Source organism: Lissotriton helveticus, chromosome 9 (assembly GCF_964261635.1).
Source record: "Lissotriton helveticus chromosome 9, aLisHel1.1, whole genome shotgun sequence".
NCBI lineage: Eukaryota > Metazoa > Chordata > Amphibia > Caudata > Salamandridae > Lissotriton > Lissotriton helveticus.
Genome location: NC_136070.1, coordinates 743,155,435 through 743,175,965, shown reverse-complemented (window position 1 = coordinate 743,175,965; position 20,531 = coordinate 743,155,435). Strand labels below are relative to the sequence as shown.

Sequence of the window (20,531 nt, the reverse complement as noted above, 5' to 3'; positions counted from 1 at the left end):
CCTCTCTGGCTAGGAAGCAGCTTCACTGGCTTCCGATAAAGGAGCGGATTGTTTTTAAATCCATGTGTATGGTCTATAAGGCCTTGACCAAAAGTAGCCCTACAGGCATTAGACCCATCTTGACTTACTACAATCCTGTCAGGAACCTCCGCTCTTCCAATCGCCTTCTCCTCCACGTCCCTCGCATCCGGAAAGCCAGATGGGGTGGTAAGGCCTTTTCCCTTCTGGCTCCTAAATGGTGGAACGACCTTCCACTAGAGCTTAGGTCCCTCCCCTCTCTTCAAACCTTCAGAGCTGCCCTTAAAACACGCCTTTTTGTACAAGCGTATGAGTAGTTATACCATGTTTTTCTGATTCTTTTGTTAGGCGCCTTGACACCTTCGGGTTTTAGTTTGCGCGGTACAAGATGCATTAATAATAATAATAATAATAATAATAATGTTGACACATTATTACTCCCTGTCCTGATGTTCAGCAGTCGAGACATGTCTTCATTCTTTACCCATCGCCGGCGTTGACTCCTCCGTGGATCGTGATTCTTTTGATTCTGATGATGTAGTGTCCAGTATCTGTTGTTGTTTCCTGCCTGTCCTTCTGGAGCCCGGGGCCTGTCGCCATCCCTCCAGCCAGTCGTGGGCCTCCTCCGGTGTCGCAAAAAAACAGGTCTTTCCCTCAGCCTCCACTCTTAGCTTTGCCAGGAATAGCATTGAATGCTTTAGTTCACGGACTTTCAGTTCCTTTTTTGCTTTGAGGAAGCTGCGTCGTTGTTTGCTCACCGCTGCCGTGTAGTCTGGAAAGAATGTCCATGTATATTACTCGAGACGCACTGGAGGAGCAGCTCGGGCCGTCTGTAAGATCACATCGCGGTCGCGAAAGTGGAAGATGCGGGTCAGTATAGGCCTGGGGGGTGGGGAGGCCCAGGTGTGGGCCTACCTCCCGGTATTCATTGTGCTCTTTCCACCGAGAAGACAGTCTCAATGGTCCTTCTTGCCTTAAAATCTTTTCCCCATTCTATCTCAAGTGGCAACGTGCAAATTCTGTCTGACAACAGTCCCACCATCTATCATATCAACAGACCGAGCAGTGTGGTTTTCATGGACCCTTTGTTAGGAAGCAAGATGCCTGTGAAATTGGCTGCAGCGAAGGGCAGATGCTCTAAGTCACCTCACACTGGAGGACCACAAGTGAGAGCTACACTCATAGTGACTGAGGTGATCTTCTCAAGATTAGGGTTTCGATTTACAATTTAAGGATCTCTTTATCACAGCCCAGAACAGATGTGTACCTAGGTTTTTGCCTTACCCTCCTCTCTAAATGGGTTCTATGGGGAATGCCTTCAGGTTCAGCTAGTCTTAGAACCAGCTTTATGCCTTTGCGCTGATTCCCACTTCTGTCAAGAGTACTCCAGAACGTTGGAAGGATCAAGCACAGCTAATGTGATTGCATTAGATTAGAGGAGAATCTGGTATGCTGATTGTTGGACTTGGCCCTTTTTGCAGGGTCTTCCCTGAACTTTTTGCTTTCCTCCAGTATTTTTTCTGACCTGTTGTTGGTGGTTTTATGACTCTGGGCACATTTTCACTGCTGATCAGTGCTGAAGTGCATATGCTCTCTATTGTAATTTGTTGTAATGGATTAGTGACTCCATGATTGGCTTATTTGATTTACTTGTCAGACCCTAATACAGTGCACCATGTGTGCCCAGGGCCTGTAAGTCAAATGCCTCTGGGGGCTTGTAGCACTGGTCGTGCCACCCACAGAAGCAGCTTGTAAAGATGGCTCAGGCCAGCCATTGCAGAGCTGGGACTGCCATGTTGACTTGGCAAGTGCACCCACTTGCCAGTTCCTAAGCCATCCCTTTTCTTCATATCAGTCACCCCTAAGGTATGCCCAAGGGGAGGGCGCATTGGATGTAAAAGGTAGGACATGCCATGACGTGTGTGGCATGTCCTGATAGTGAATTACAGCCAATTTCGTTTTTTACTATTGCAAGGCTATCTGTTCCTATAGGCCAGAATGGGCAGTTTGATTATAATATCTTATCATCCTAACTGACCCTAGGAACAAGATAGGAAAATAAAGTTAAGTATGCCTGAACTCAGAATGTTAAAATACATCTTTTAGTATGGGTGATTTTTACATTCTGTGTTTGGAAATACCAATTTTGGAAAGTAGGTATTTTCTTGCCTAACCATCCAGCATGCCTCTGCTAGGTTTGTGTATTCCATGTCTGCTTTGTGAGTGACGGGGGGCTGGAGAGGGCCTTGTCTCAGGTAGTCTGATGGGTCAGGGCTGGGCTGAGTAGGCCCTGCATTGAATAGAGAGTAGGGGGAGAAGATTTCCTTTCACTGACCTGAGCCTTCATAGAATAGAGAATAGGGGGGAGGAGTTTTCCTTTCAGCTACCTGGGCCAGGTCTGCTTTCAACAATGCTGTCTCCACCTCCTGCCAGGCAGCTGCACCAGGGAGGACAGAACTGGTTTTGGATGGGCTCAGACACTCTCTACCTTCAGAGAACAAAGGCTTTTGCAGTATAAATATTGGGGCCCAGACCCCAGAACTTTAGATCACTTCTGGGAATCAAGACACACTCTTTGCCAAGGAGAGAAACCAAGGAAGCTGAAGGAGGAGATGCCCCTGTGCTGTTGGCTGTTTGGGGTTGGCCTGCAGTGGTTACTTATTGCCAAGGAAAGGATAAAAGGAACTTTGTGTGTACTTTTACTATCTTGAGGAAGATCTCCAAGAGCTTGAAGCAGAGCTTGCCTCCTGTTCTGAAGTCTCAGGGACACAAAGACTTCACCACCAGTGCCCCCTGAATTTCCTTGCTGGGAATTCTACCTGCAGTGAGCGGCCAGCTGTTGTTTTGGTCCCTCTGGAGACTGTGTGTCGCTGGGAGCTGGAAGCGCGACTCAACGAGGAAGAAGCGTGACGCTGCCGCAGCAGTTGCCGTCGCATCGCCGAAGAAGTGTGTGGCATCAGCGGAGAAGTGTGCCACCGCAGAGGTAGCCGTTGCATCACCAGAGAAGTGTGTTGCAGGGCCTGTCGTGTCTCCAAAGTTCTTCGATTTCGCCGCACCGCCGTTGATCTTGCACGCATCGCATCCACGTTGTCGCATCGCATCAAAGACACCATTTTGTTGCATCACACAGGATCATCACATCGCATCTAGGCGCCATGTTGTCGCAGCGCACCGGATGACAGTAAGAAACAGACGCTTCGCCTCCTCTCCGTAAGGAACAGACGATTCGCCTCCCCTGCGATGCAGTAAGGAACAGGTGCACCACCTCCCCCGAAGCAAGGAACTGACGCATCACCTTTCCTGCGACCCTTTTGTTTATGTTGCGTGACGCATCCAAGGTACTTTGAGAGTAAAGTGTCGCATTTACCATCTACATTGAACTAAGTTATTTCTACCATGTGAAAGTCATATTTTTATTACTGTATTGTGAATTTTTGTCGTTTGGTCCTATGTTAAGTCTAGATAAATATTACTTATTTTTCTAAACTGTTGTGGTGTCCATTTGTAATGCATCACCAGAGAAGTGTGTTGCAGGGCCTGTCGTGTCTCCAAAGTTCTTCGATTTCGCCGCACCGCCGTTGGTCTTGCACGCATCGCATCCACGTTGTCGCATCGCATCAAAGACACCATTTTGTTGCATCACACAGGATCATCACATCGCAACTAGGCGCCATGTTGTCGCAGCGCACCGGATGACAGTAAGAAACAGACGCTTCGCCTCCTCTCCGTAAGGAACAGACGATTCGCCTCCCCTGCGATGCAGTAAGGAACAGGTGCACCACCTCCCCCGAAGCAAGGAACTGACGCATCACCTTTCCTGCGACCCTTTTGTTTATGTTGCGTGACGCATCCAAGGTACTTTGAGAGTAAAGTGTCGCATTTACCATCTACATTGAACTAAGTTATTTCTACCATGTGAAAGTCATATTTTTATTACTGTATTGTGAATTTTTGTCATTTGGTCCTATGTTAAGTCTAGATAAATATTACTTATTTTTCTAAACTGTTGTGGTGTCCATTTGTAATGTTTTCACTCTTTTACTGTATGTGTTCACGCATCCTTTACACACTGCCTCTGAGATAAGCCTGCTTGCTCGTGCCAAGCTACCAAGAGGGTGAGCAGGGGTTATTTCACGAGTGTAGCACCCTTACCCTGACTAGACGCAAGTGCCCCTACTTGGTCAAGGGTACCTAACTATGCCAGCTAGAGACCCCCATTTCTAACACTGATCTTTTAGTGCCTAATATTTGCCACTCCTTTCTCTTATGTGCACAGTTTACCTGCAAATGCAGCCGGATGATCAGGAACTCCACTCCAATTCTCAAATGCTGTACCTTCATTTGTGGAGATTGAGCAGTGCCAGTTTGTCCTTTTGACTTTCTGATTAGAATGTGCACATAGTTTTGGCAGCCTGGAAGTTTTGTACTAAATACATTTACGCAGGCTGCTGGATTAAGTTTTTTAAGTGATGCAAGTCAGAAGATCCACCCGTCAAATGTTGCCTCCGATTTCTTGCTGTAGGAGAGTCGGTCTGCTTCCTATGATTACCCCCACTTTTTGCTGTGATTCTCTGTTTTTTTCCCTTTAGTCTGGCTGTGGCCCTGCTAATCAGGACCACAGCCTAGCTGTTTTCTCTCTCTAAACTGTTACCATGTACTTTAGGTATATACCAGATTGGGTATTGGGTCACCTTTGTGAGCCCCTGTATAGTGTACCATAGGTACCCAGGGCATAGGTGCATCCCAGGCCTACCAGGGGCTGCAGCATGTATTATGCCACCCCTGGCTGGCCCTCCAACCAGATACTACAGGCCTGCAATTGCAACCTGGGTAAGGTGGTGTGAGCACCCCTTACTTAGATATAGTATACCAATATCTATATATATATATATATATATATATATATATATATATATATATATATATATATATATATATATATATATAAATATATATATATTACCTACTGGCGGTTGCCAGTAGGTAGTTATAGTTAGGATCGTTTTCCATAGGAAATCCGCAACATTCTATTGGGAATAACTTTGGCGCAGAATGAGGGATCTGCCTGTAATTGTCCTTAACTTTGCCTCGCTGCGCTCCGCTCCTTCCCTGAAAGTTTCGGGGGATCCGTCAAGCGGGGGCCGAGATAAAAGGGGGGTCCCAAAACGTGTTTTCCCCATGTTAATTTCCATAGGGCGGTTGGACTCACTTTTAGCCCGAACGGCTGAATGGATTTCCACCAAACTTGGCAAAATTGTAGGGACTGGTACCCCGATGTGCCTTTGCTATGTCTCAAGATATATGCTCCAGTGGTTTTTACGAAAATTAACTTTGAAAAAATATATATTGGGCTACATTGGGCTATATATATGTTAGAGCACAAATGTAGCCCAATGTAGCCCAAAGATGGCCACCAGAGACAAAAAAAATGTAGCCCAAATATCAGCCAGATGTAGCCCAACTATAGCCCAATGACAGAATGTCCCAGAGTGTTCTAAAGAACAACTAGAGCGCTAACAGTCTTACTTATGACAAAAGTATGGCACACCTGAAGTCATCTTGATTGGAATAACGTGTTAACACTTAAAACATTTAATTTGCAAAGGAACAAAATGAGGGGGTTAGTTTTGCCATAGAAATTATGATTAGTGCTGAAGAAAGAAAAATTAGGGCACATTTTGAGTGACTTCTCAAATCCCATTTCATTAAAAAAATTCTGATATGCAGTCTCCCAAGATGGCCACCAGAGACAAAAGAGCCCAAATGTAGCCCAAATATCAGCCAGATGTAGCCCAACTATAGCCCAATGACAGAATGTCCCAGAGTGTTCTAAAGAACAACTAGAACGCTAACAGTCTTACTTATGACAAAAGTATGGCACACCTGAAGTCATCTTGATTGGAATAAAGTGGTAACACTTAATACATTTAATATGAAAAGGAACAAAATGAGGGGTTTCATTTTGCCTTAGAAATTTTATATATATATATATATTCACTGAAAAAACCATAGGTTTCACACCAGTTATAGTTAGGAATTAGCATTTAAAACACCTATTAAATTCACTGAAAAAACCATAGGTTTCACACCAGTTATAGTTAGGTGGAAATTTTACTCGCATAAAACCATTGAAATTCCCACGTTATAGTTAGTTGGACTCACTATAACTTGCGCGTGCAATCCACTGCTGATGACGTCACATATTACATCACTCATGACATGGTCAGTGACATCACTCATGACATCACTGATGACATCTCAAATGACATCACTGATGACATTATCCAGTGAATGTGTATCTTTCTGAAAAATAAATATTTTTTATATATGTATATCTAAAGGTTGATGGAAGAATAAATGGGTAAATAAATGTCTAAATGGATGTTTTTTTGTGTAAAATTGATTGGTTAACTGACTTATTAAATGTATCTTAGTGAATACATATATTAGCGAGTAATGTTTAAATATTTAAATATCTGTGTCTGTGTCTCACTTTGTGTATAAGTGGCTGCATGGGTTGGTGAGTAGCTACATGAGTGTGTATATGGGTTATTAGTTGTTTTTTTGAGTATCAGTATCAGTGTCTGTATGGTTCGGTGGGGGATATTACTTAGAGCACAAATGCATGAATGAGTGACTCACTATTTGTATGTATTTTGAAGACAGCATGTGTGCAAGATTGTATGGGTGGATGATTGTGTGTATGGGTGGGTTAGTGAGTATGTGTTTTTATAATTGATTGTTTAAGACAGTAAATATGTTTCCGTTTCTGTAGAAGTATGTGTAGTGGTGTGTATATAGCAGTATAATCAAGTAAATGTTTTTTGATAGTTTATTTGCATGTGTGAATTTGTGTGTGAGTAACTATATGGATGAGTATTAGTGTGTAACAGGATGTATAGGTGTATGAGTACATATGATGAGTAAGTACATGCATGAGTGACTATATAGAACTGTTGGTGAATGAGTGGATGTGTATGTAGATGTTGGAATTACCTAATAAGTTGTTGTCATTGGTATTGGTTTCTCCTTTTTTAAGAAAATGTTAGTTTCTATTTTTGAATGTGTGTGTCAAAGGTTATTTTATGCTGATAGGAGGTCTGCCACTTTGTCACAAGGATGTTGTCATCAGTGATGTCATTTGAGATGTCATCAGTGATGTCATGAGTGATGTCACTGACCATGTCATGAGTGATGTAATATGTGACGTCATTGCACTCGCAAGTTATAGTGAGTCCAACTAACTATAACGTGGGAATTTCAATGGTTTTATGCGAGTAAAATTTCCACCTAACTATAACTGGTGTGAAACCTATGGTTTTTTCAGTGAATATATATATATATATATATATATATATATATATATATATATATATATATATATATATATATATATATATATATATATATATATATATATATATATATATATATATATATATATATATATATATATATATATGAACCTATAAGCCACTCCTATGGCAGGCCTCGACAATCCTGGAGGCAGAGTGCTTGGTTTTGTGTGAGAGGGTGCCCTAGCATGAGCTGAGCCCCTCTGCAGCTTTCGGAACTATCTCATTCTAGCTGTTCTATGGTATAGCCCTACCATATACTCTGAAGTGCATTATAATCCTGGAGGTAAATGCTAACTTTGGTTTGGCTTTATCAAAACATGTTGTGTAAGGTGTCAAACACTTTGGAATACTACCCACCCCCTCCCCCCGCCAGTTCTGGCGGTGGGGGTAGCATTCCACCCCTCTAGAGGGAGAAGACATGTAGTTACTGGTTTACCCGGTGAAAGTTAAACAGTGCCCCGCATCACAAAATGGATGCTGCCACAGACCCGAGTCTGCCCTCCTGCTGCTGGACGAAACTCCGGCAGGGGAGGCTTGGACAATAGGTTTCCTGTCCAGGGAGGTGCCAGCACCTCCCCAGGCAGGCTTTAGTGTATTGGGGCAGGGAGGGTTGCATTCAGTGAATGCTTTTCAGACGCTGCCTGGGGCACACAAGGAGCTCCATGCATAGCCCAGTTCAAACCGGTTGCTGGGGCACTCAGCCTTTTCTGAATCGGGGCACTCTGCCCCAGCTCTGGTGCGAAACTGGACAAAGGGGAAGGGGTGTTACCACCCCCTCCCCAGGTCCACCCATAGGAGGGGCCATAGAGTTAGTCCATCCCCTATCTTTCCTATAAAGATAGAACCCCAGACCCTAGGACTTTAGATTACCCTGGACGAAACTCTGAAACATATATCCTGGACCTTCGACTTTCTATTTCGACTGGAAGACGGAAGACATCTCCCTTGTGGTCAAGGAGTGACCACCCTGTTCAAACGGTCACCAACAGCAACTTTGCCGGTCTGCATTTACGAGGCTCCCGCCGGATCCCGAAGAATCTGCGCCACAGGACACAGACTTCAGACATCTCTGACCCCGACCTTCGCTCACAGCACAGCTGAGACACGTGGCGGACACGAGAGACGTGGGACTGGAACTCCTGGACATCCTGCATTTTGCTACCTGCACCTACTTCACGAAGTATCCAGAAGTTGTGCATTGGGGTGCTTGAAGCCCCAGCCCCGAGCTCCATTTGCACTGAAGCTCAGAGGCCCACACTCCCTGAGTGGGCCCGCTTTGTGTATTTCAGCTTGACGCGTCTTCGCGGTTCCTGGCCCGTTGGCTAGCAAGCCCCCAAGAAGACCAATCTTGAATCTAACTTGCTTTCCTGGTTCCTCCAGCTTCCCTGCAAATGAGAAGAGCCCCAGACCTTGATGTTCTGCAACGAAGCCAATCCTCACATCCTGCGTGGGTTGCGTTTGCCAAGGCTTGTTGGGTCCAATCCGGATACCGACACCGCAGTCAACTAAATCCTCCATGGGACAGCTCGAATCCAGCTCCTGGTCATCGTCAATGCCTCCTGGACCTCGTGGCTGAAGAGACAAACTTCACATTTTCACCTGAAATCACCCGACATTGGCTGGCAGCTTTCCATCCCTAATAAAAGAGAGGGACCCAAATACCAAAGGCAGTGGGTACCGGAAGACAAGAGTCAATAAGTAAAGTTCGCCTTGGGCACATTGATTTAAGTAAAAATACTCAGACATTCACAGACCACATTACACAGGGCACATATGTAACAACCAAAGAGGCGATGTAACAATCCTGGATTAAGTAAATATACTTCACAAATTTATTTAAAACAAGTGCATTGAAAACCAATATGGTCAATATCAAAACATTTCAAAATACATTAAAATTACATACAATAAAAATAAACAGTATTTATAATACAGGGACAGAATTAAAAGGAAAAGTAGGTTCCTATTGGTAAACAAGGAGACACGAAAAAATTATGAGAACAATGAAGCTTTGCGTCAGAATTGCTGTCTCTCAAAACATAGCGTGTTTCTCCTTTCTTTTTAAGCATCGACGTGTTTCGGTGAGCACCTAAAATATAGCCACCTTCTTCAGGAAAACATTTTACCATCCCATAAAATCTTATATATAGATACCCAAATGCAGCCTAGGCCTCCGCTCAAGGACATACCTATTATGAAGCACCCCTCTTATCTTTGGGAGTTGTTCATATCCACGATGGTTCATAAAACAATGGATCTTGTTATTCTCTGCGTGTTCATGCTTCACAGAGAGGAGAGAAGGAGCAGATAATTCACTCCAGATATGTAATGCACCAAGATGTTATTTTACTGCACGCATCCCTCGCCTTAAAAGCAAATCACTGCGGTTCCTTGTTCGTAGTTTATACACATATCTCGGGGAGCATGTCTCCCGATTCATAAACTGCCGCACAGTTACTTTGTATGCTCCCCGGTCACTTGTAAGCTAAGGTCTTTGAAAGTATACTGGGGAACCGAGCCTCGCAAGCCAGTATACGATGCCGTTTCGACGCCAGTAAGGTCCTTACACGCTTGTTACTTAACGCTTTATGCGATCGAACGGGAACGCAATCTCAGTACTTTGCTTGTAGAAGTGATTTGCTTTTAAGGCGAGGGATGCGTGCAGTAAAATAGCATCTCAGTGCACTACATATCTGGAGTGAATTATCTGCTCCTTCTCTCCTCTCTGTGAAGCATGAACATGCAGAGAATAACAAGATCCATTGTTTTATGAACCGTCGTAGATATGAACAACTCCCAAAGATAAGAGGGGTGCTTCATAATACGTGTGTCCTTGAGCCGAGGCCTAGGCTGCATTTCGGTATCTATATATAAGATTTTATGGGATGGTAAAATGATTTCCCGAAGAAGGTGGCTATATTTTAGGTGCTCACCGAAATACGCTGATGCTTTAAAAAGAAAGGAGAAACACGCTATGTTTTGAAAGACAGCAATTCTGACTCAAAGCTTAATTGTTCTCATCATTTTTTCGTGTCTCCTTGTTTACCAATAGGAACCTACTTTTCCTTTTAATTCTGTCCCTGTATTATAAATACTGTATATTTTTATTGAATGTAATTTTAATGTATTTTGAAATGTTTTGATATTGACCATATTGGTTTTCAATGCACTTGTTTTAAATAAATTTGTGAAGTATATTTACTTAATCCAGGTTTGTTACATTGCCTCTTTGGTTGCTACATATGTGCCCTGTGTATTGTGGTCTGTGAATGTCTGTGAGTATTTTTACTTAAATCAATGTGCCCAAGGGGAACTTTGCTTATTGACTCTTGGCAGCTTTCCATCGCCATCCTGGTCACTGGCAAGTGACCCAGACTTTGTCCCTTCAGCTTCCAGGTTCTTCAGATATTTGATCCCCCCCTTGGATCCACACGGACACTTTTCTTCTGGTCGCATGCAGCACTTCTTTGCAGCTCTCCATTGAAAACGACGACGAAACCGGACACCAAAAGGCACCTATGCACCCGGCTTCCCTGGGTGAGGTAACACGAGTACTCCGGTGCTCCCAAGGGTCTTGACTCTCGAAGTGTCCTAGTTTAAAGGGGTTCCATCGTAGTCCATCCGGAAGTGTCCTTAAATTGTAAATTTGTAACTTGTTTGTTTCCCATAGAAAGTTAATGGTAACCCTCGGCTGTGTTTAGACACTGCACCCGTCTCTCGTGGGCCTCCTACTTCCTAACCCTTGGTTGTTCCTAGAAGCCCCAGCGATTCCACAGGCCCCAGGCCTGCTTTCTATCTCAGATGTGGTTCTTATACAACTATTTTAGTATATGGTTTGTGAGGCCCCTAGGGCATAACGTATACTGTGCAACTTATCGTATGCTAATTAAGTTCCTTGTAATGTACTTTGACCTCTGACCTCATTAAGAGTGCAGAGGGATTGTGTTTAGAATAAATACATATATATTTGATATATACGTTGTGTGGTGTACTTTCATTTGGTACTCAAGAGATTATAATTGGTAAAACAACTACCTTAATTCGCTCTCTGAAGTCTTAGCCTGAAGCCTGCTCGCCATTGCTACCCCTAGGATAGCTTTCTATAAGGTTGACTTTACAACCACCATCAATAAGGGTCGATTGGACTGGTGCAAGGTGTCTCACTAGAATAATGGACATCATATACCAGGCCAACTTCTCACACTTGTGATTTCCTTAGGCAACAGTGGTTGCTACTGTCTATAGTTACCTAGCAGCTCAGTGGGCTTTCATGACTCTACCTGAAGAACCTTCACATTTCTCTTCCCCAGATAAATTGGTTCTTTGCAGTTGACCATCCTTCTTAGCCAAGGTGGTATCTGTGTTTTATGTGGGCAAGTCTGTCATCCTTTTATCTTTCTTCCCTCCTATGCATCGAATCAAGGAGGAGGAACAGCTACATAGGCGAGACCCCCAGACGTGCACTGTCATACTACATTGTCAGCATGCTACTGGACAGAGTTGTTAACCAGATTTTTCTGGGCTTTGCTAGAGCTAAGAAAATAGCTAAGACTGTAACCAAACACACCATTTTGTTTTGGATCATCTTCTGTATTAAGTTCTTGTATGTTCCCTAGGTGTCCCAACTGTCTATATCTGCCAGGCTGCAATGTGGTCTTACTTTTATTCTTTTGGCAAGCAATAATGCCTCATATCTCAGGCATGCAGGGACGGGTACTTCACCTGAGCAGTGTTGCATGCCTTTCTTGATTAACTAATACTAGTGACCCCCACCTCTCGGAAAGGTGGGTACTGCTTTCGGACTCATTCATAAGTTGAGGTGTCTGCAAAGAAAATGTATCCATAAGAAGAACAATTAAATTACCTTTGATGCTGATTTTTCTGGTGGATGCATAGTCTTTTCGCAAATCCATGTCCACCCTCTCTTCTACCCTGTGAGCTACAACTGTGATTAATAAAACCCCAAGGTATGCTAACATGTTATGTACTGTATTTACGTTGTTACTCTCGCAATTCCTCTCTAGACTCCTCAATCGGTCATGGACAAAAAAACGATATGATGCTAGCTTCTTGGTTGGTGCCTAATATACTTTTGCGGATGTCATGTTCAGAGTCTCAAGTTTCCACCTGGAAAAATTGTTTTATGGACCAATCTGAAGCATAGAAGGAGTATTCATTAGGTGAAGGGTCTGTGGGAAGATTGTGTAACCTCCACAAATATTATTTCTTCAAGTAAGTAACTTTTTTGTCTGTCATTGCATAGAAAGGCTTGCTTTGATAGCAGTGTCATTTAAAACCACTTTGTAGTTTACTTCTTGAATTAGTGTTTTTGACTCATTACCTTTTTGAAATGTACACACAGCAAAAATATTGTATCACATTTTTATGAAAAGATGGGCAAATTGAGACCAATTTTTCATATGAAAAATGCAGGATGGTACATAATTTATAAAAACCCTCAAGTTCTTCCATTCTTAATTTTATAAGTCAAGCTTATGTCACTAAGATATCTCAGTAAGTGGTCAGTTTGTAACTTGCTGTTCTAAATTATGCAAGGTGGTAACATGAGTTGGTTAATAACTTATCGTATGCATCACAACTATTTTTGTACTTTATTCTTGGGGCGATCTATTGAAAGTGAGGGTACTCTTGATGTGCTATTGCATTTGCATTTTTGTATCTTATTTTGTAGCCTTCAGTATAGGGATGTAGCATATTCAAGATCAACAGTGTTTGCCTTTGCTGCATTGAATAGAACTGCATGCAATATTGCAATCTGCAGTTCATAAAGTTAAAGACTTCTCACTTTATTTCAGGATATGACTTTGCGGCTGTCCTGGAGTGGTTCGCTGAGCGTGTGGATCGTATTATCCTTCTCTTTGATGCTCACAAGCTGGACATCTCGGACGAATTCTCTGAAGTAATTAAAGCACTCAAGAACCATGAGGACAAAATCCGCGTTGTACTCAACAAGGCTGACCAGATTGAAACACAGCAACTCATGCGAGTTTACGGGGCCCTCATGTGGTCGTTAGGCAAGATTATCAATACACCTGAAGTCGTGAGGGTCTACATCGGCTCCTTTTGGTCTCATCCGCTTCTGGTCCCAGACAACAGAAAACTTTTTGAAGCCGAGGAGCAGGACCTATTCAAAGACATCCAATCACTTCCCAGAAATGCTGCTCTCCGCAAGCTGAATGACCTCATCAAGCGGGCTCGCCTCGCCAAGGTAAGGAACAAGCATAAAGCAGGCCTACCTATTTGGATTTCATTTGTTTGTTTATAGTGCTGTTTTGAACAGAAAACATTGAGGGACTTATGGGGTGCAGTAAGGATTTGATGAACAATAAAGTCTAGTTATTGTTGGCTCTTTAGTAATGTTGGCCTAATTCAGTTTTATATTGCAGGTTTTTAGTGTATTGAACTCGACCATCCCAAAGCCTTTGTTTATTTTGAAGTACATATTTTCCTTTGACTAGTTTTAAAAAATGATGGCAGAGGGGAGAAACAGTTATGTTCGAGGCATGTGTAGCTGTAGATACACATGCTCTGCATATTCCTGCCATCTAGTGTTGGGTCCAGATGTGTGCAGGTTGTTTTTAGTTCTCAAAAAACAATTGAGGAAGGGTAGAGGCAGTAGTGATAGAATCACCCTCCTGTACGTTGTAGATAACCAAAGAGATTCTATCAATGTAAAAAAGTGAATTATTTATTTTATTTTTTGTGTATTAAGGTGGAAACTCTGTGTTTGACAGTACAGGTGTGCTCTCTTCGTGGGTTGTCGAAGGAGAGCACTATGTGCTTTTAAAATACCCCTCACACACTATGAATCCCATAGTGTCAGGCTTCATCATAGGGGTCTTCCCGTCCCTCTACGGGGCGGAGCGTGCTACGACCTACGAACTACGCGGGAGCACTGAAATGGTGACAATAAGCTATGTGTGGTGTGATGATAGGGGTGAATAGTGAAGGTGGGAACCTACTGAAGTGCAGTGATAATACTAAAAAAAGTTAAAAATTCCCTGGCTAGTAGAAAAAACAATGTATTCACTTCTCTAGCTGGGAACAGTAAAAAGGGGTTAGAAAAGGAGTAGAACAGAATATGTTAACTACTTGGTCGACATGACATGTTTCATGAGCAGACCCCTTCTGCTTATTCATCAGGACCTATGGTAGTCCCTACCAATAATACTCAATTCTAGGTACAATGGTGTATGCCTAAAGTCCTATTCATGGAGGCAAAAATAAGCCGCCAGGAAATGCTTCTGGGCTAGAGTGGGCCCCTAGTGAAGCTTTTGAAAAAAGTGACCTAATCCGGTCCACTCGTTGCAAATGGTGTTTGCCCCATGATTCTGCGTCTTAGGGTTTCAAATCGCCGGTTTAGTGACCGCTAGCGAGAAATCGCGTTAATCCTACCCTAGCGCAGAGGGTAGGATTAACGCAATTTCTCGCTAGCTGTCACTAAACCGGCGATTTGAAACCCTAAGACGCAGACTCATGGGGCAAACACCATTTGCAATGAGTGGACCGGATTAGGTCACTTTTTTCAAAAGCTTTACTAGGGGCCCACTCAAGCCCAGAAGCATTTCCTGGCAGCTTATTTTTGCCTCCATGAATAGGACTTTAGGCATACAACATTGTACCTAGAATTGAGTATTATTGGTAGGGACTACCATAGGTCCTGATGAATAAGCAGAAGGGGTCTGCTCATGAAACATGTCATGTCGACCAAGTAGTTAACATATTCTGTTCTACTCCTTTTCTAACCCCTTTTTACTGTTCCCAGCTAGAGAAGTGAATACATTGTTTTTTCTACTAGCCATGGAATTTTTAACTTGTTTTAGTATTATCACTGCACTTAAGTAGGTTCCCACCTTCACTATTCACCCCTATCATCACACCACACATAGCCTATCGTCACCATTTCAGTGCTCCCGCGTAGTTCGTAGGTCGTAGCACGCCCCGCCCCGTAGAGGGACGGGAAGACCCCTATGATGAAGCATGACACTATGGGATTCATAGTGTGTGAGGGGTATTTTAAAAGCACATAGTGCTCTCCTTCGACAACCCACGAAGAGAGCACACCTGTACTGTCAAACACAGAGTTTCCACCTTAATACACAAAAAATAAAATAAATTAAATAATTCACTTTTTTACATTGATAGAATCTGTTTTTAGTTCTCGCCTACGCAGCGCGCATGCGCTGCATAGGCAAAATGACCTATTGCTATCGCTTTGGCTTTTCAGCCAAACACGTGCACGCGTTTCATTGCCAACACGTTTACGTCTGGCGATTCACTTGCGGGAGCGAGCGCCGCCATATGGTAGCAATTGTCGCTCCCGCAAGTGAATCGCGCAGCCCCCCTCCTCCCCCCTTCTGCCGCGCGCACCTCCCCCTTCTGCCGCCCGCGCCTCCCCCATCTGGCATGCATGCGCTTGTTTTCTTACTTGCTGTTGCTAACTTCTGTAGTGCTTTGTTGTTTTACACTGGTCTGCCTCTTTGTGCGAGTTTTAACTTCTTTTGAGTCTCACTGTCTTTCTGCTCGCGGCCTCGATCTATCCTCGTGAACCCTCCCTCCAACCGCAGCACTGGCTCTGACACCTACTATTGGCTGGCTAATATTTGTTTTGCTTAATTCCTTGGAGCCACAGCCCTGACTGGCAAACTGTGACTGGCCATGTTAGCACGTCTCACCTCCAGGCATTTCTTCAGACTTTGTTGGAGGAGATTTGAATGAATCTTGAGTTAGGTAAAAAAATCCAAAGTCCCCGGGAGGGTCGCAGCACAGCTGAAACCGACATCCAGTCACAATTCCGATAAGAGTTGGGCCATTAAATGTCTTTATTTGGAGAGTCCGACGCGGCCTCTTTTCTGAGGAATGGTTGCAGGTTATTGGAAGATTTGATACAAAATGAAAACGCTTATTTTAATACATTTCTGAAAAGGACATTCAGGGCGGGCTGCCATCTATTCTTGGTGAAGTCTTCCCTGAAAGCATCTTTTGGGAAATGCTCCATTGTGATGCCAGGCATATCCCATCAACTGGGTCTTCTACAAGGCCACCATGTGTGCCATTGTGAAGCTGGGACTCACGACTTGGATGTGGTGAGGGGCATTTCCTGGAGCTCACAGGAAGAGATGCTTTTGATACCTTGAATTTGGGCACTTTTGTTCCACATCAAGTTTAGCTGATTGTAGCCGGGACGTACGAGGTTTCGAGTCCGTCTTGGTCAGTTACTCTGTGGCAGGTGGTGTTTCTCTCTTTTAGCAATGGGTTGTCGTCTGCCTCCACAATACGGGATTGTGAACCTTCAAAAGTGAGACAAACACCCCCAGGTTCAGGGGTTGCCATGAGGCTCCTCAGGTGAAACCAGTCTCTCTTAAGTTCTGAATGATAGCAGGGCTTTAAGTGGGATGAAAAAACTGGGGGGAGGGGGGTCCTCTCAAATGAGTGTGGCCAATGTAATTAAGGGAGTGTCTTAAAACCTCTGTGCTAAAAATCTGTGCTTAGCATAGTGTACGCCCGACTTGTATTTTGCTGTTTCTACATCAAGTAACATCATACCTACAACAAATCAGGACTATTCGCTTTGTCAGTGGTTGTTAGTTGCATAAGATAAATAAACAGCAACTATGGCTTGTATATAATATTGAAAAAGCGTCCACTCAAAGCCATGGTGACACCACGACAATGTTCCTGCTCCCGAGTTTCAAAAAGAGAAGGGAAATCCATAGCCAATAGGTCTTGTTTAAATAGTGCTTTACGCAGACTTCTATTGGCACCGTCGTGCAGGAACACATAGCTATATGCATGGGTGCTGTGCTTTATGTTTCAGCATGGTGACTTATTTTGTCTGCTTGTTTCTGCTGCCAGGTCGAGCAGGACCACATAGATATATGCATGGGCGCCATACTTTGTTTCAGCATGGCACCCATTTTTAGGTCGAGGGACCGTTGCACTCACTGCGAAGCAGTGATGGCGGAGTCCCGAAGATTTAATGTTTTGGAGTTAGGGGCTTGGAACCCGCCTCTCTCCTCCATTCTCCTCCATTGGCTGGCTTCCTAAACGGAGGCCAGCCATTGGAGGAGAAGGGAGTCACTCCAATAAAGCCCCGTTTCTTTCGGATTCGGGGGCGTGTTTTTTTGCGTTCTTTGGACTGTGACGTCATCCGTCACTCAGAACGCCCAAAACACGCCCCCGAATCCGAAATTTGCGGAGCTTTGCGGCCGCCATTTCTCCCCGACCGCCTGACACGACAGACCGCAAATCGTTTGCCTCTCCAAACAGGGCCCGGGCTGACATTTGAATGTCCCCGGCTCTTATGTGCTGCGCGGATGTCAGCTCTCTCGCAGCCGGTTTATTTGTGGTGCTCTCCTAGCCCCACGTTCTCCCAGGAAGACATCCGCTCGGAGCAATTCCAAAGCTTGAGCTCAGCGCTGGCTGCTCGGGCGCTGACAGGCATCGCCAGCAGCCAATGTCAGGCCGCCATTGCCCCTGGAGGGCGGGCCTCTCCCAGGAGCTGGCCTAACCGGCGCCGGCGGGGAGGCACTTCCTCCAGGACTGCAAGCATTGGAGGTGACACGTAAGTGGAGAACTGGGGAAAGGTACCTCCAGCACGGGCCTGGCGCGACTGGGAGTCGCCCGCGGGCACATGCCTCCGGCCATTGTGTGCACAGCGGCCGCGGGCCGAGGCTGCTGAGCCGGGAGGCGGCCCCCGGAGGTGCAATGCATCCGTCGCTCTGAAGCCTGCGGGTTTGAAGTGCTGAACTTCCCGTGCACCGACCGTCCGCCTCGGGATAGCAACAGTTGCAGCTCGCGCTGCCCGTGCCATGACCCCGGGGCTGCCGGGGGCAGCGCGCGCGTGAGCCCCTGCAGCTGGCTCCCCCTTAGCCCCTGCAGCCGGCCCCCCCTTAGCCCCTACTGCTGCTCACCGTGGCCATGGGCTTCATCTACGGGGCCATGCTCTACGACGACTTCCGAAACCAGTTGAAGAAGGCGGAGGCGGTGGCGGCCAAGTACCAGCAGCACCAGGAGTCCCTGTCCGCACAGCTGCAAGGTTGGTACCGCAGCGGCTTCTAGGCGCCGCTGCTGTCTCTGTGCAGCCCCGGGTCTGTTTGCAAGCATGTGTTATTTGTTTTCTCATCGCATACGCGTTCACATGCACGCAATCCTGCTGAAGATCGCGACCAAACACCCTTCCTTTTTTCATTAATTAAAATGTTTCTTTTTCTGAACATTGCCTATCCAGATATTCGTCATCGTTTATAATTTCTCACGTGAGCCTTGCTAAGCGTTAGCAGATGTGCACAGATTGCCATATCTGTAAACTGCACTTTTAACAGCATTTAGTGCAATTGAGCAGAGTACTTTTCACGAGGGTCAACTGTGTGTACTGTATACAAGAAGCTTTCACTTGTGTTAGATAGCTCAGTTGCTTCGCGTGCCTGCTGCAGATGGATGTTGCCTGTACACCACTAGTTATAATCTATGAGCACCTGACTCCATCACCACCCCCCCCCCCCATCAATAAACTCGTGCCATTGAGGTTTTTAGACTTAATGGACGATAGCTTACGTTTCTGCATTTGTGTGTGCAGTGTTATAAAAAGCTGGCAACACATTAGGCTAAGACTTCATTTGTAGATTGATGTATAAGAACTCTATGAAACGTATGTAAAGCTCAACTATTTGCTAAAGCTATGTACAGAAAGCACAAAGTCTTGTTCTTCGGCCATAATTTTAAGATAAGTTGCTTTGTATCCTGCAGAAGTTTCTGTTAGCAGACTTTTGTTGCCCTACGAATTCAGATTAGTTTTGTGCTTTTGATATTTTGACCTCCGTACACATGCCCCTCGTGTAGCTGCAATTGCAATTGTTTCCTAGGTGTGCATGGGACTCGGCACGGGCAGGAATTTGTGTCTGGAAGAGCCTTGAACCATGCGTCGGGTAGTACAACTTCTTTAGCCCCATCCCGAGCACTTGTGCTGCTTACACAGTATGGAGAATCGCCGGTTTTATTCATGACCTGCATGCCTACGGTCTTGATGTTCTTTTAACAAATACAAAGCGGCATCTTTCACGCCATGCTAGGACATTTTAAAGAGGGTTCCTAACTTTTATGCCCCTGACATTACCTTACTCTTGATTTACACACCATTAGTATCTACTGCTTTGGGAGATCAATCAATACCCCCCAAACACTATTAATATTTTGTGCACATCTGATGGTCGAAACTTTGCTACTGTCTGAACCAAATCCTGACAGAATAATCGTATGCAAAGTACCAGTGTAAGGGACTCAGATGTTGAACAGTTGTTACCTTCTATAGACACAAGTGTCCACTTTAAGCCTGCCTACTGTAAGCCTCCAATCATATTTTTGTACCTGGTTAAAAAAAAAATTCTCTCGAAGTTTTATAAAGCACGAACTTGATCCGGTTTCGGAGTGCTTTACATGAGCACCAGTTTCGTTACATGAGGACACATTCATTAATACACTTGAGGATTCTCAGTATCTGCTAAATTGCAGCTTTCTTCTCTTTAATCAATATTGCTCCTCAAATTAGTTTGTAATCATAGGAACTTACGGGTGGTGTCATTTTTATGAAATACGTCAGAAACAAAGCAATTGGTATAATCTTCCTTACCTGTCTGATCCAGCCCTGTCCATATTGATTCATATGCACATTTGAGCTGTATGTGTGTAAAACACAAATATGAAAGGTACCCTTTTGGAGAGGCTGTAGTGTTGGCTAGCAAACAAGGGGTTGAATATTTCAACTAAATTACCATGTTTTGCAAAATAGGCACATGTTCTTGATATTCATTAAATACGGGATTTCGTGGTGTATTTGCAGTTCGGTAGATGCTTTTTCCATTGACTCATGTACACATAAGTTGTCAATATGTCTCAATCAAAAGAAAAGATTAGGAAGAGCCACTAAAGTGGTTGGAGGTGTATTCTCAAGGAAAGTCGTCAGAAATGTCCAATCTTATTCTTCCCAGTGGGATTGGATGCTGTATCAATGTGTTTTGCTGCTGGTGCCTCTTCCTCAGTGCATGTAGTTCTTTCCTGATGTCATAATAGTTGTACAAGAGGAGTGCCATACTAAGTATTTCTTATTGACCTACATATCGTAGATTCGGCACAGAT

The 20,531-nt window shown here is 44.3% G+C and overlaps 1 protein-coding gene across 1 annotated transcript in view; it reads left to right on the top strand.

Moving 5' to 3' along the window:
• LOC144782956 (EH domain-containing protein 1) overlaps positions 1-20,531 on the top strand; it is a 1,028,199-nt gene that overhangs the window by 425,325 nt on the left and 582,343 nt on the right. Inside the window, exon 6 of the mRNA XM_078662184.1 lies at positions 13,193-13,605. Coding sequence (XP_078518310.1) covers positions 13,193-13,605 — 413 coding nt within the window. The remainder of the gene's footprint in view (positions 1-13,192; positions 13,606-20,531) is intronic.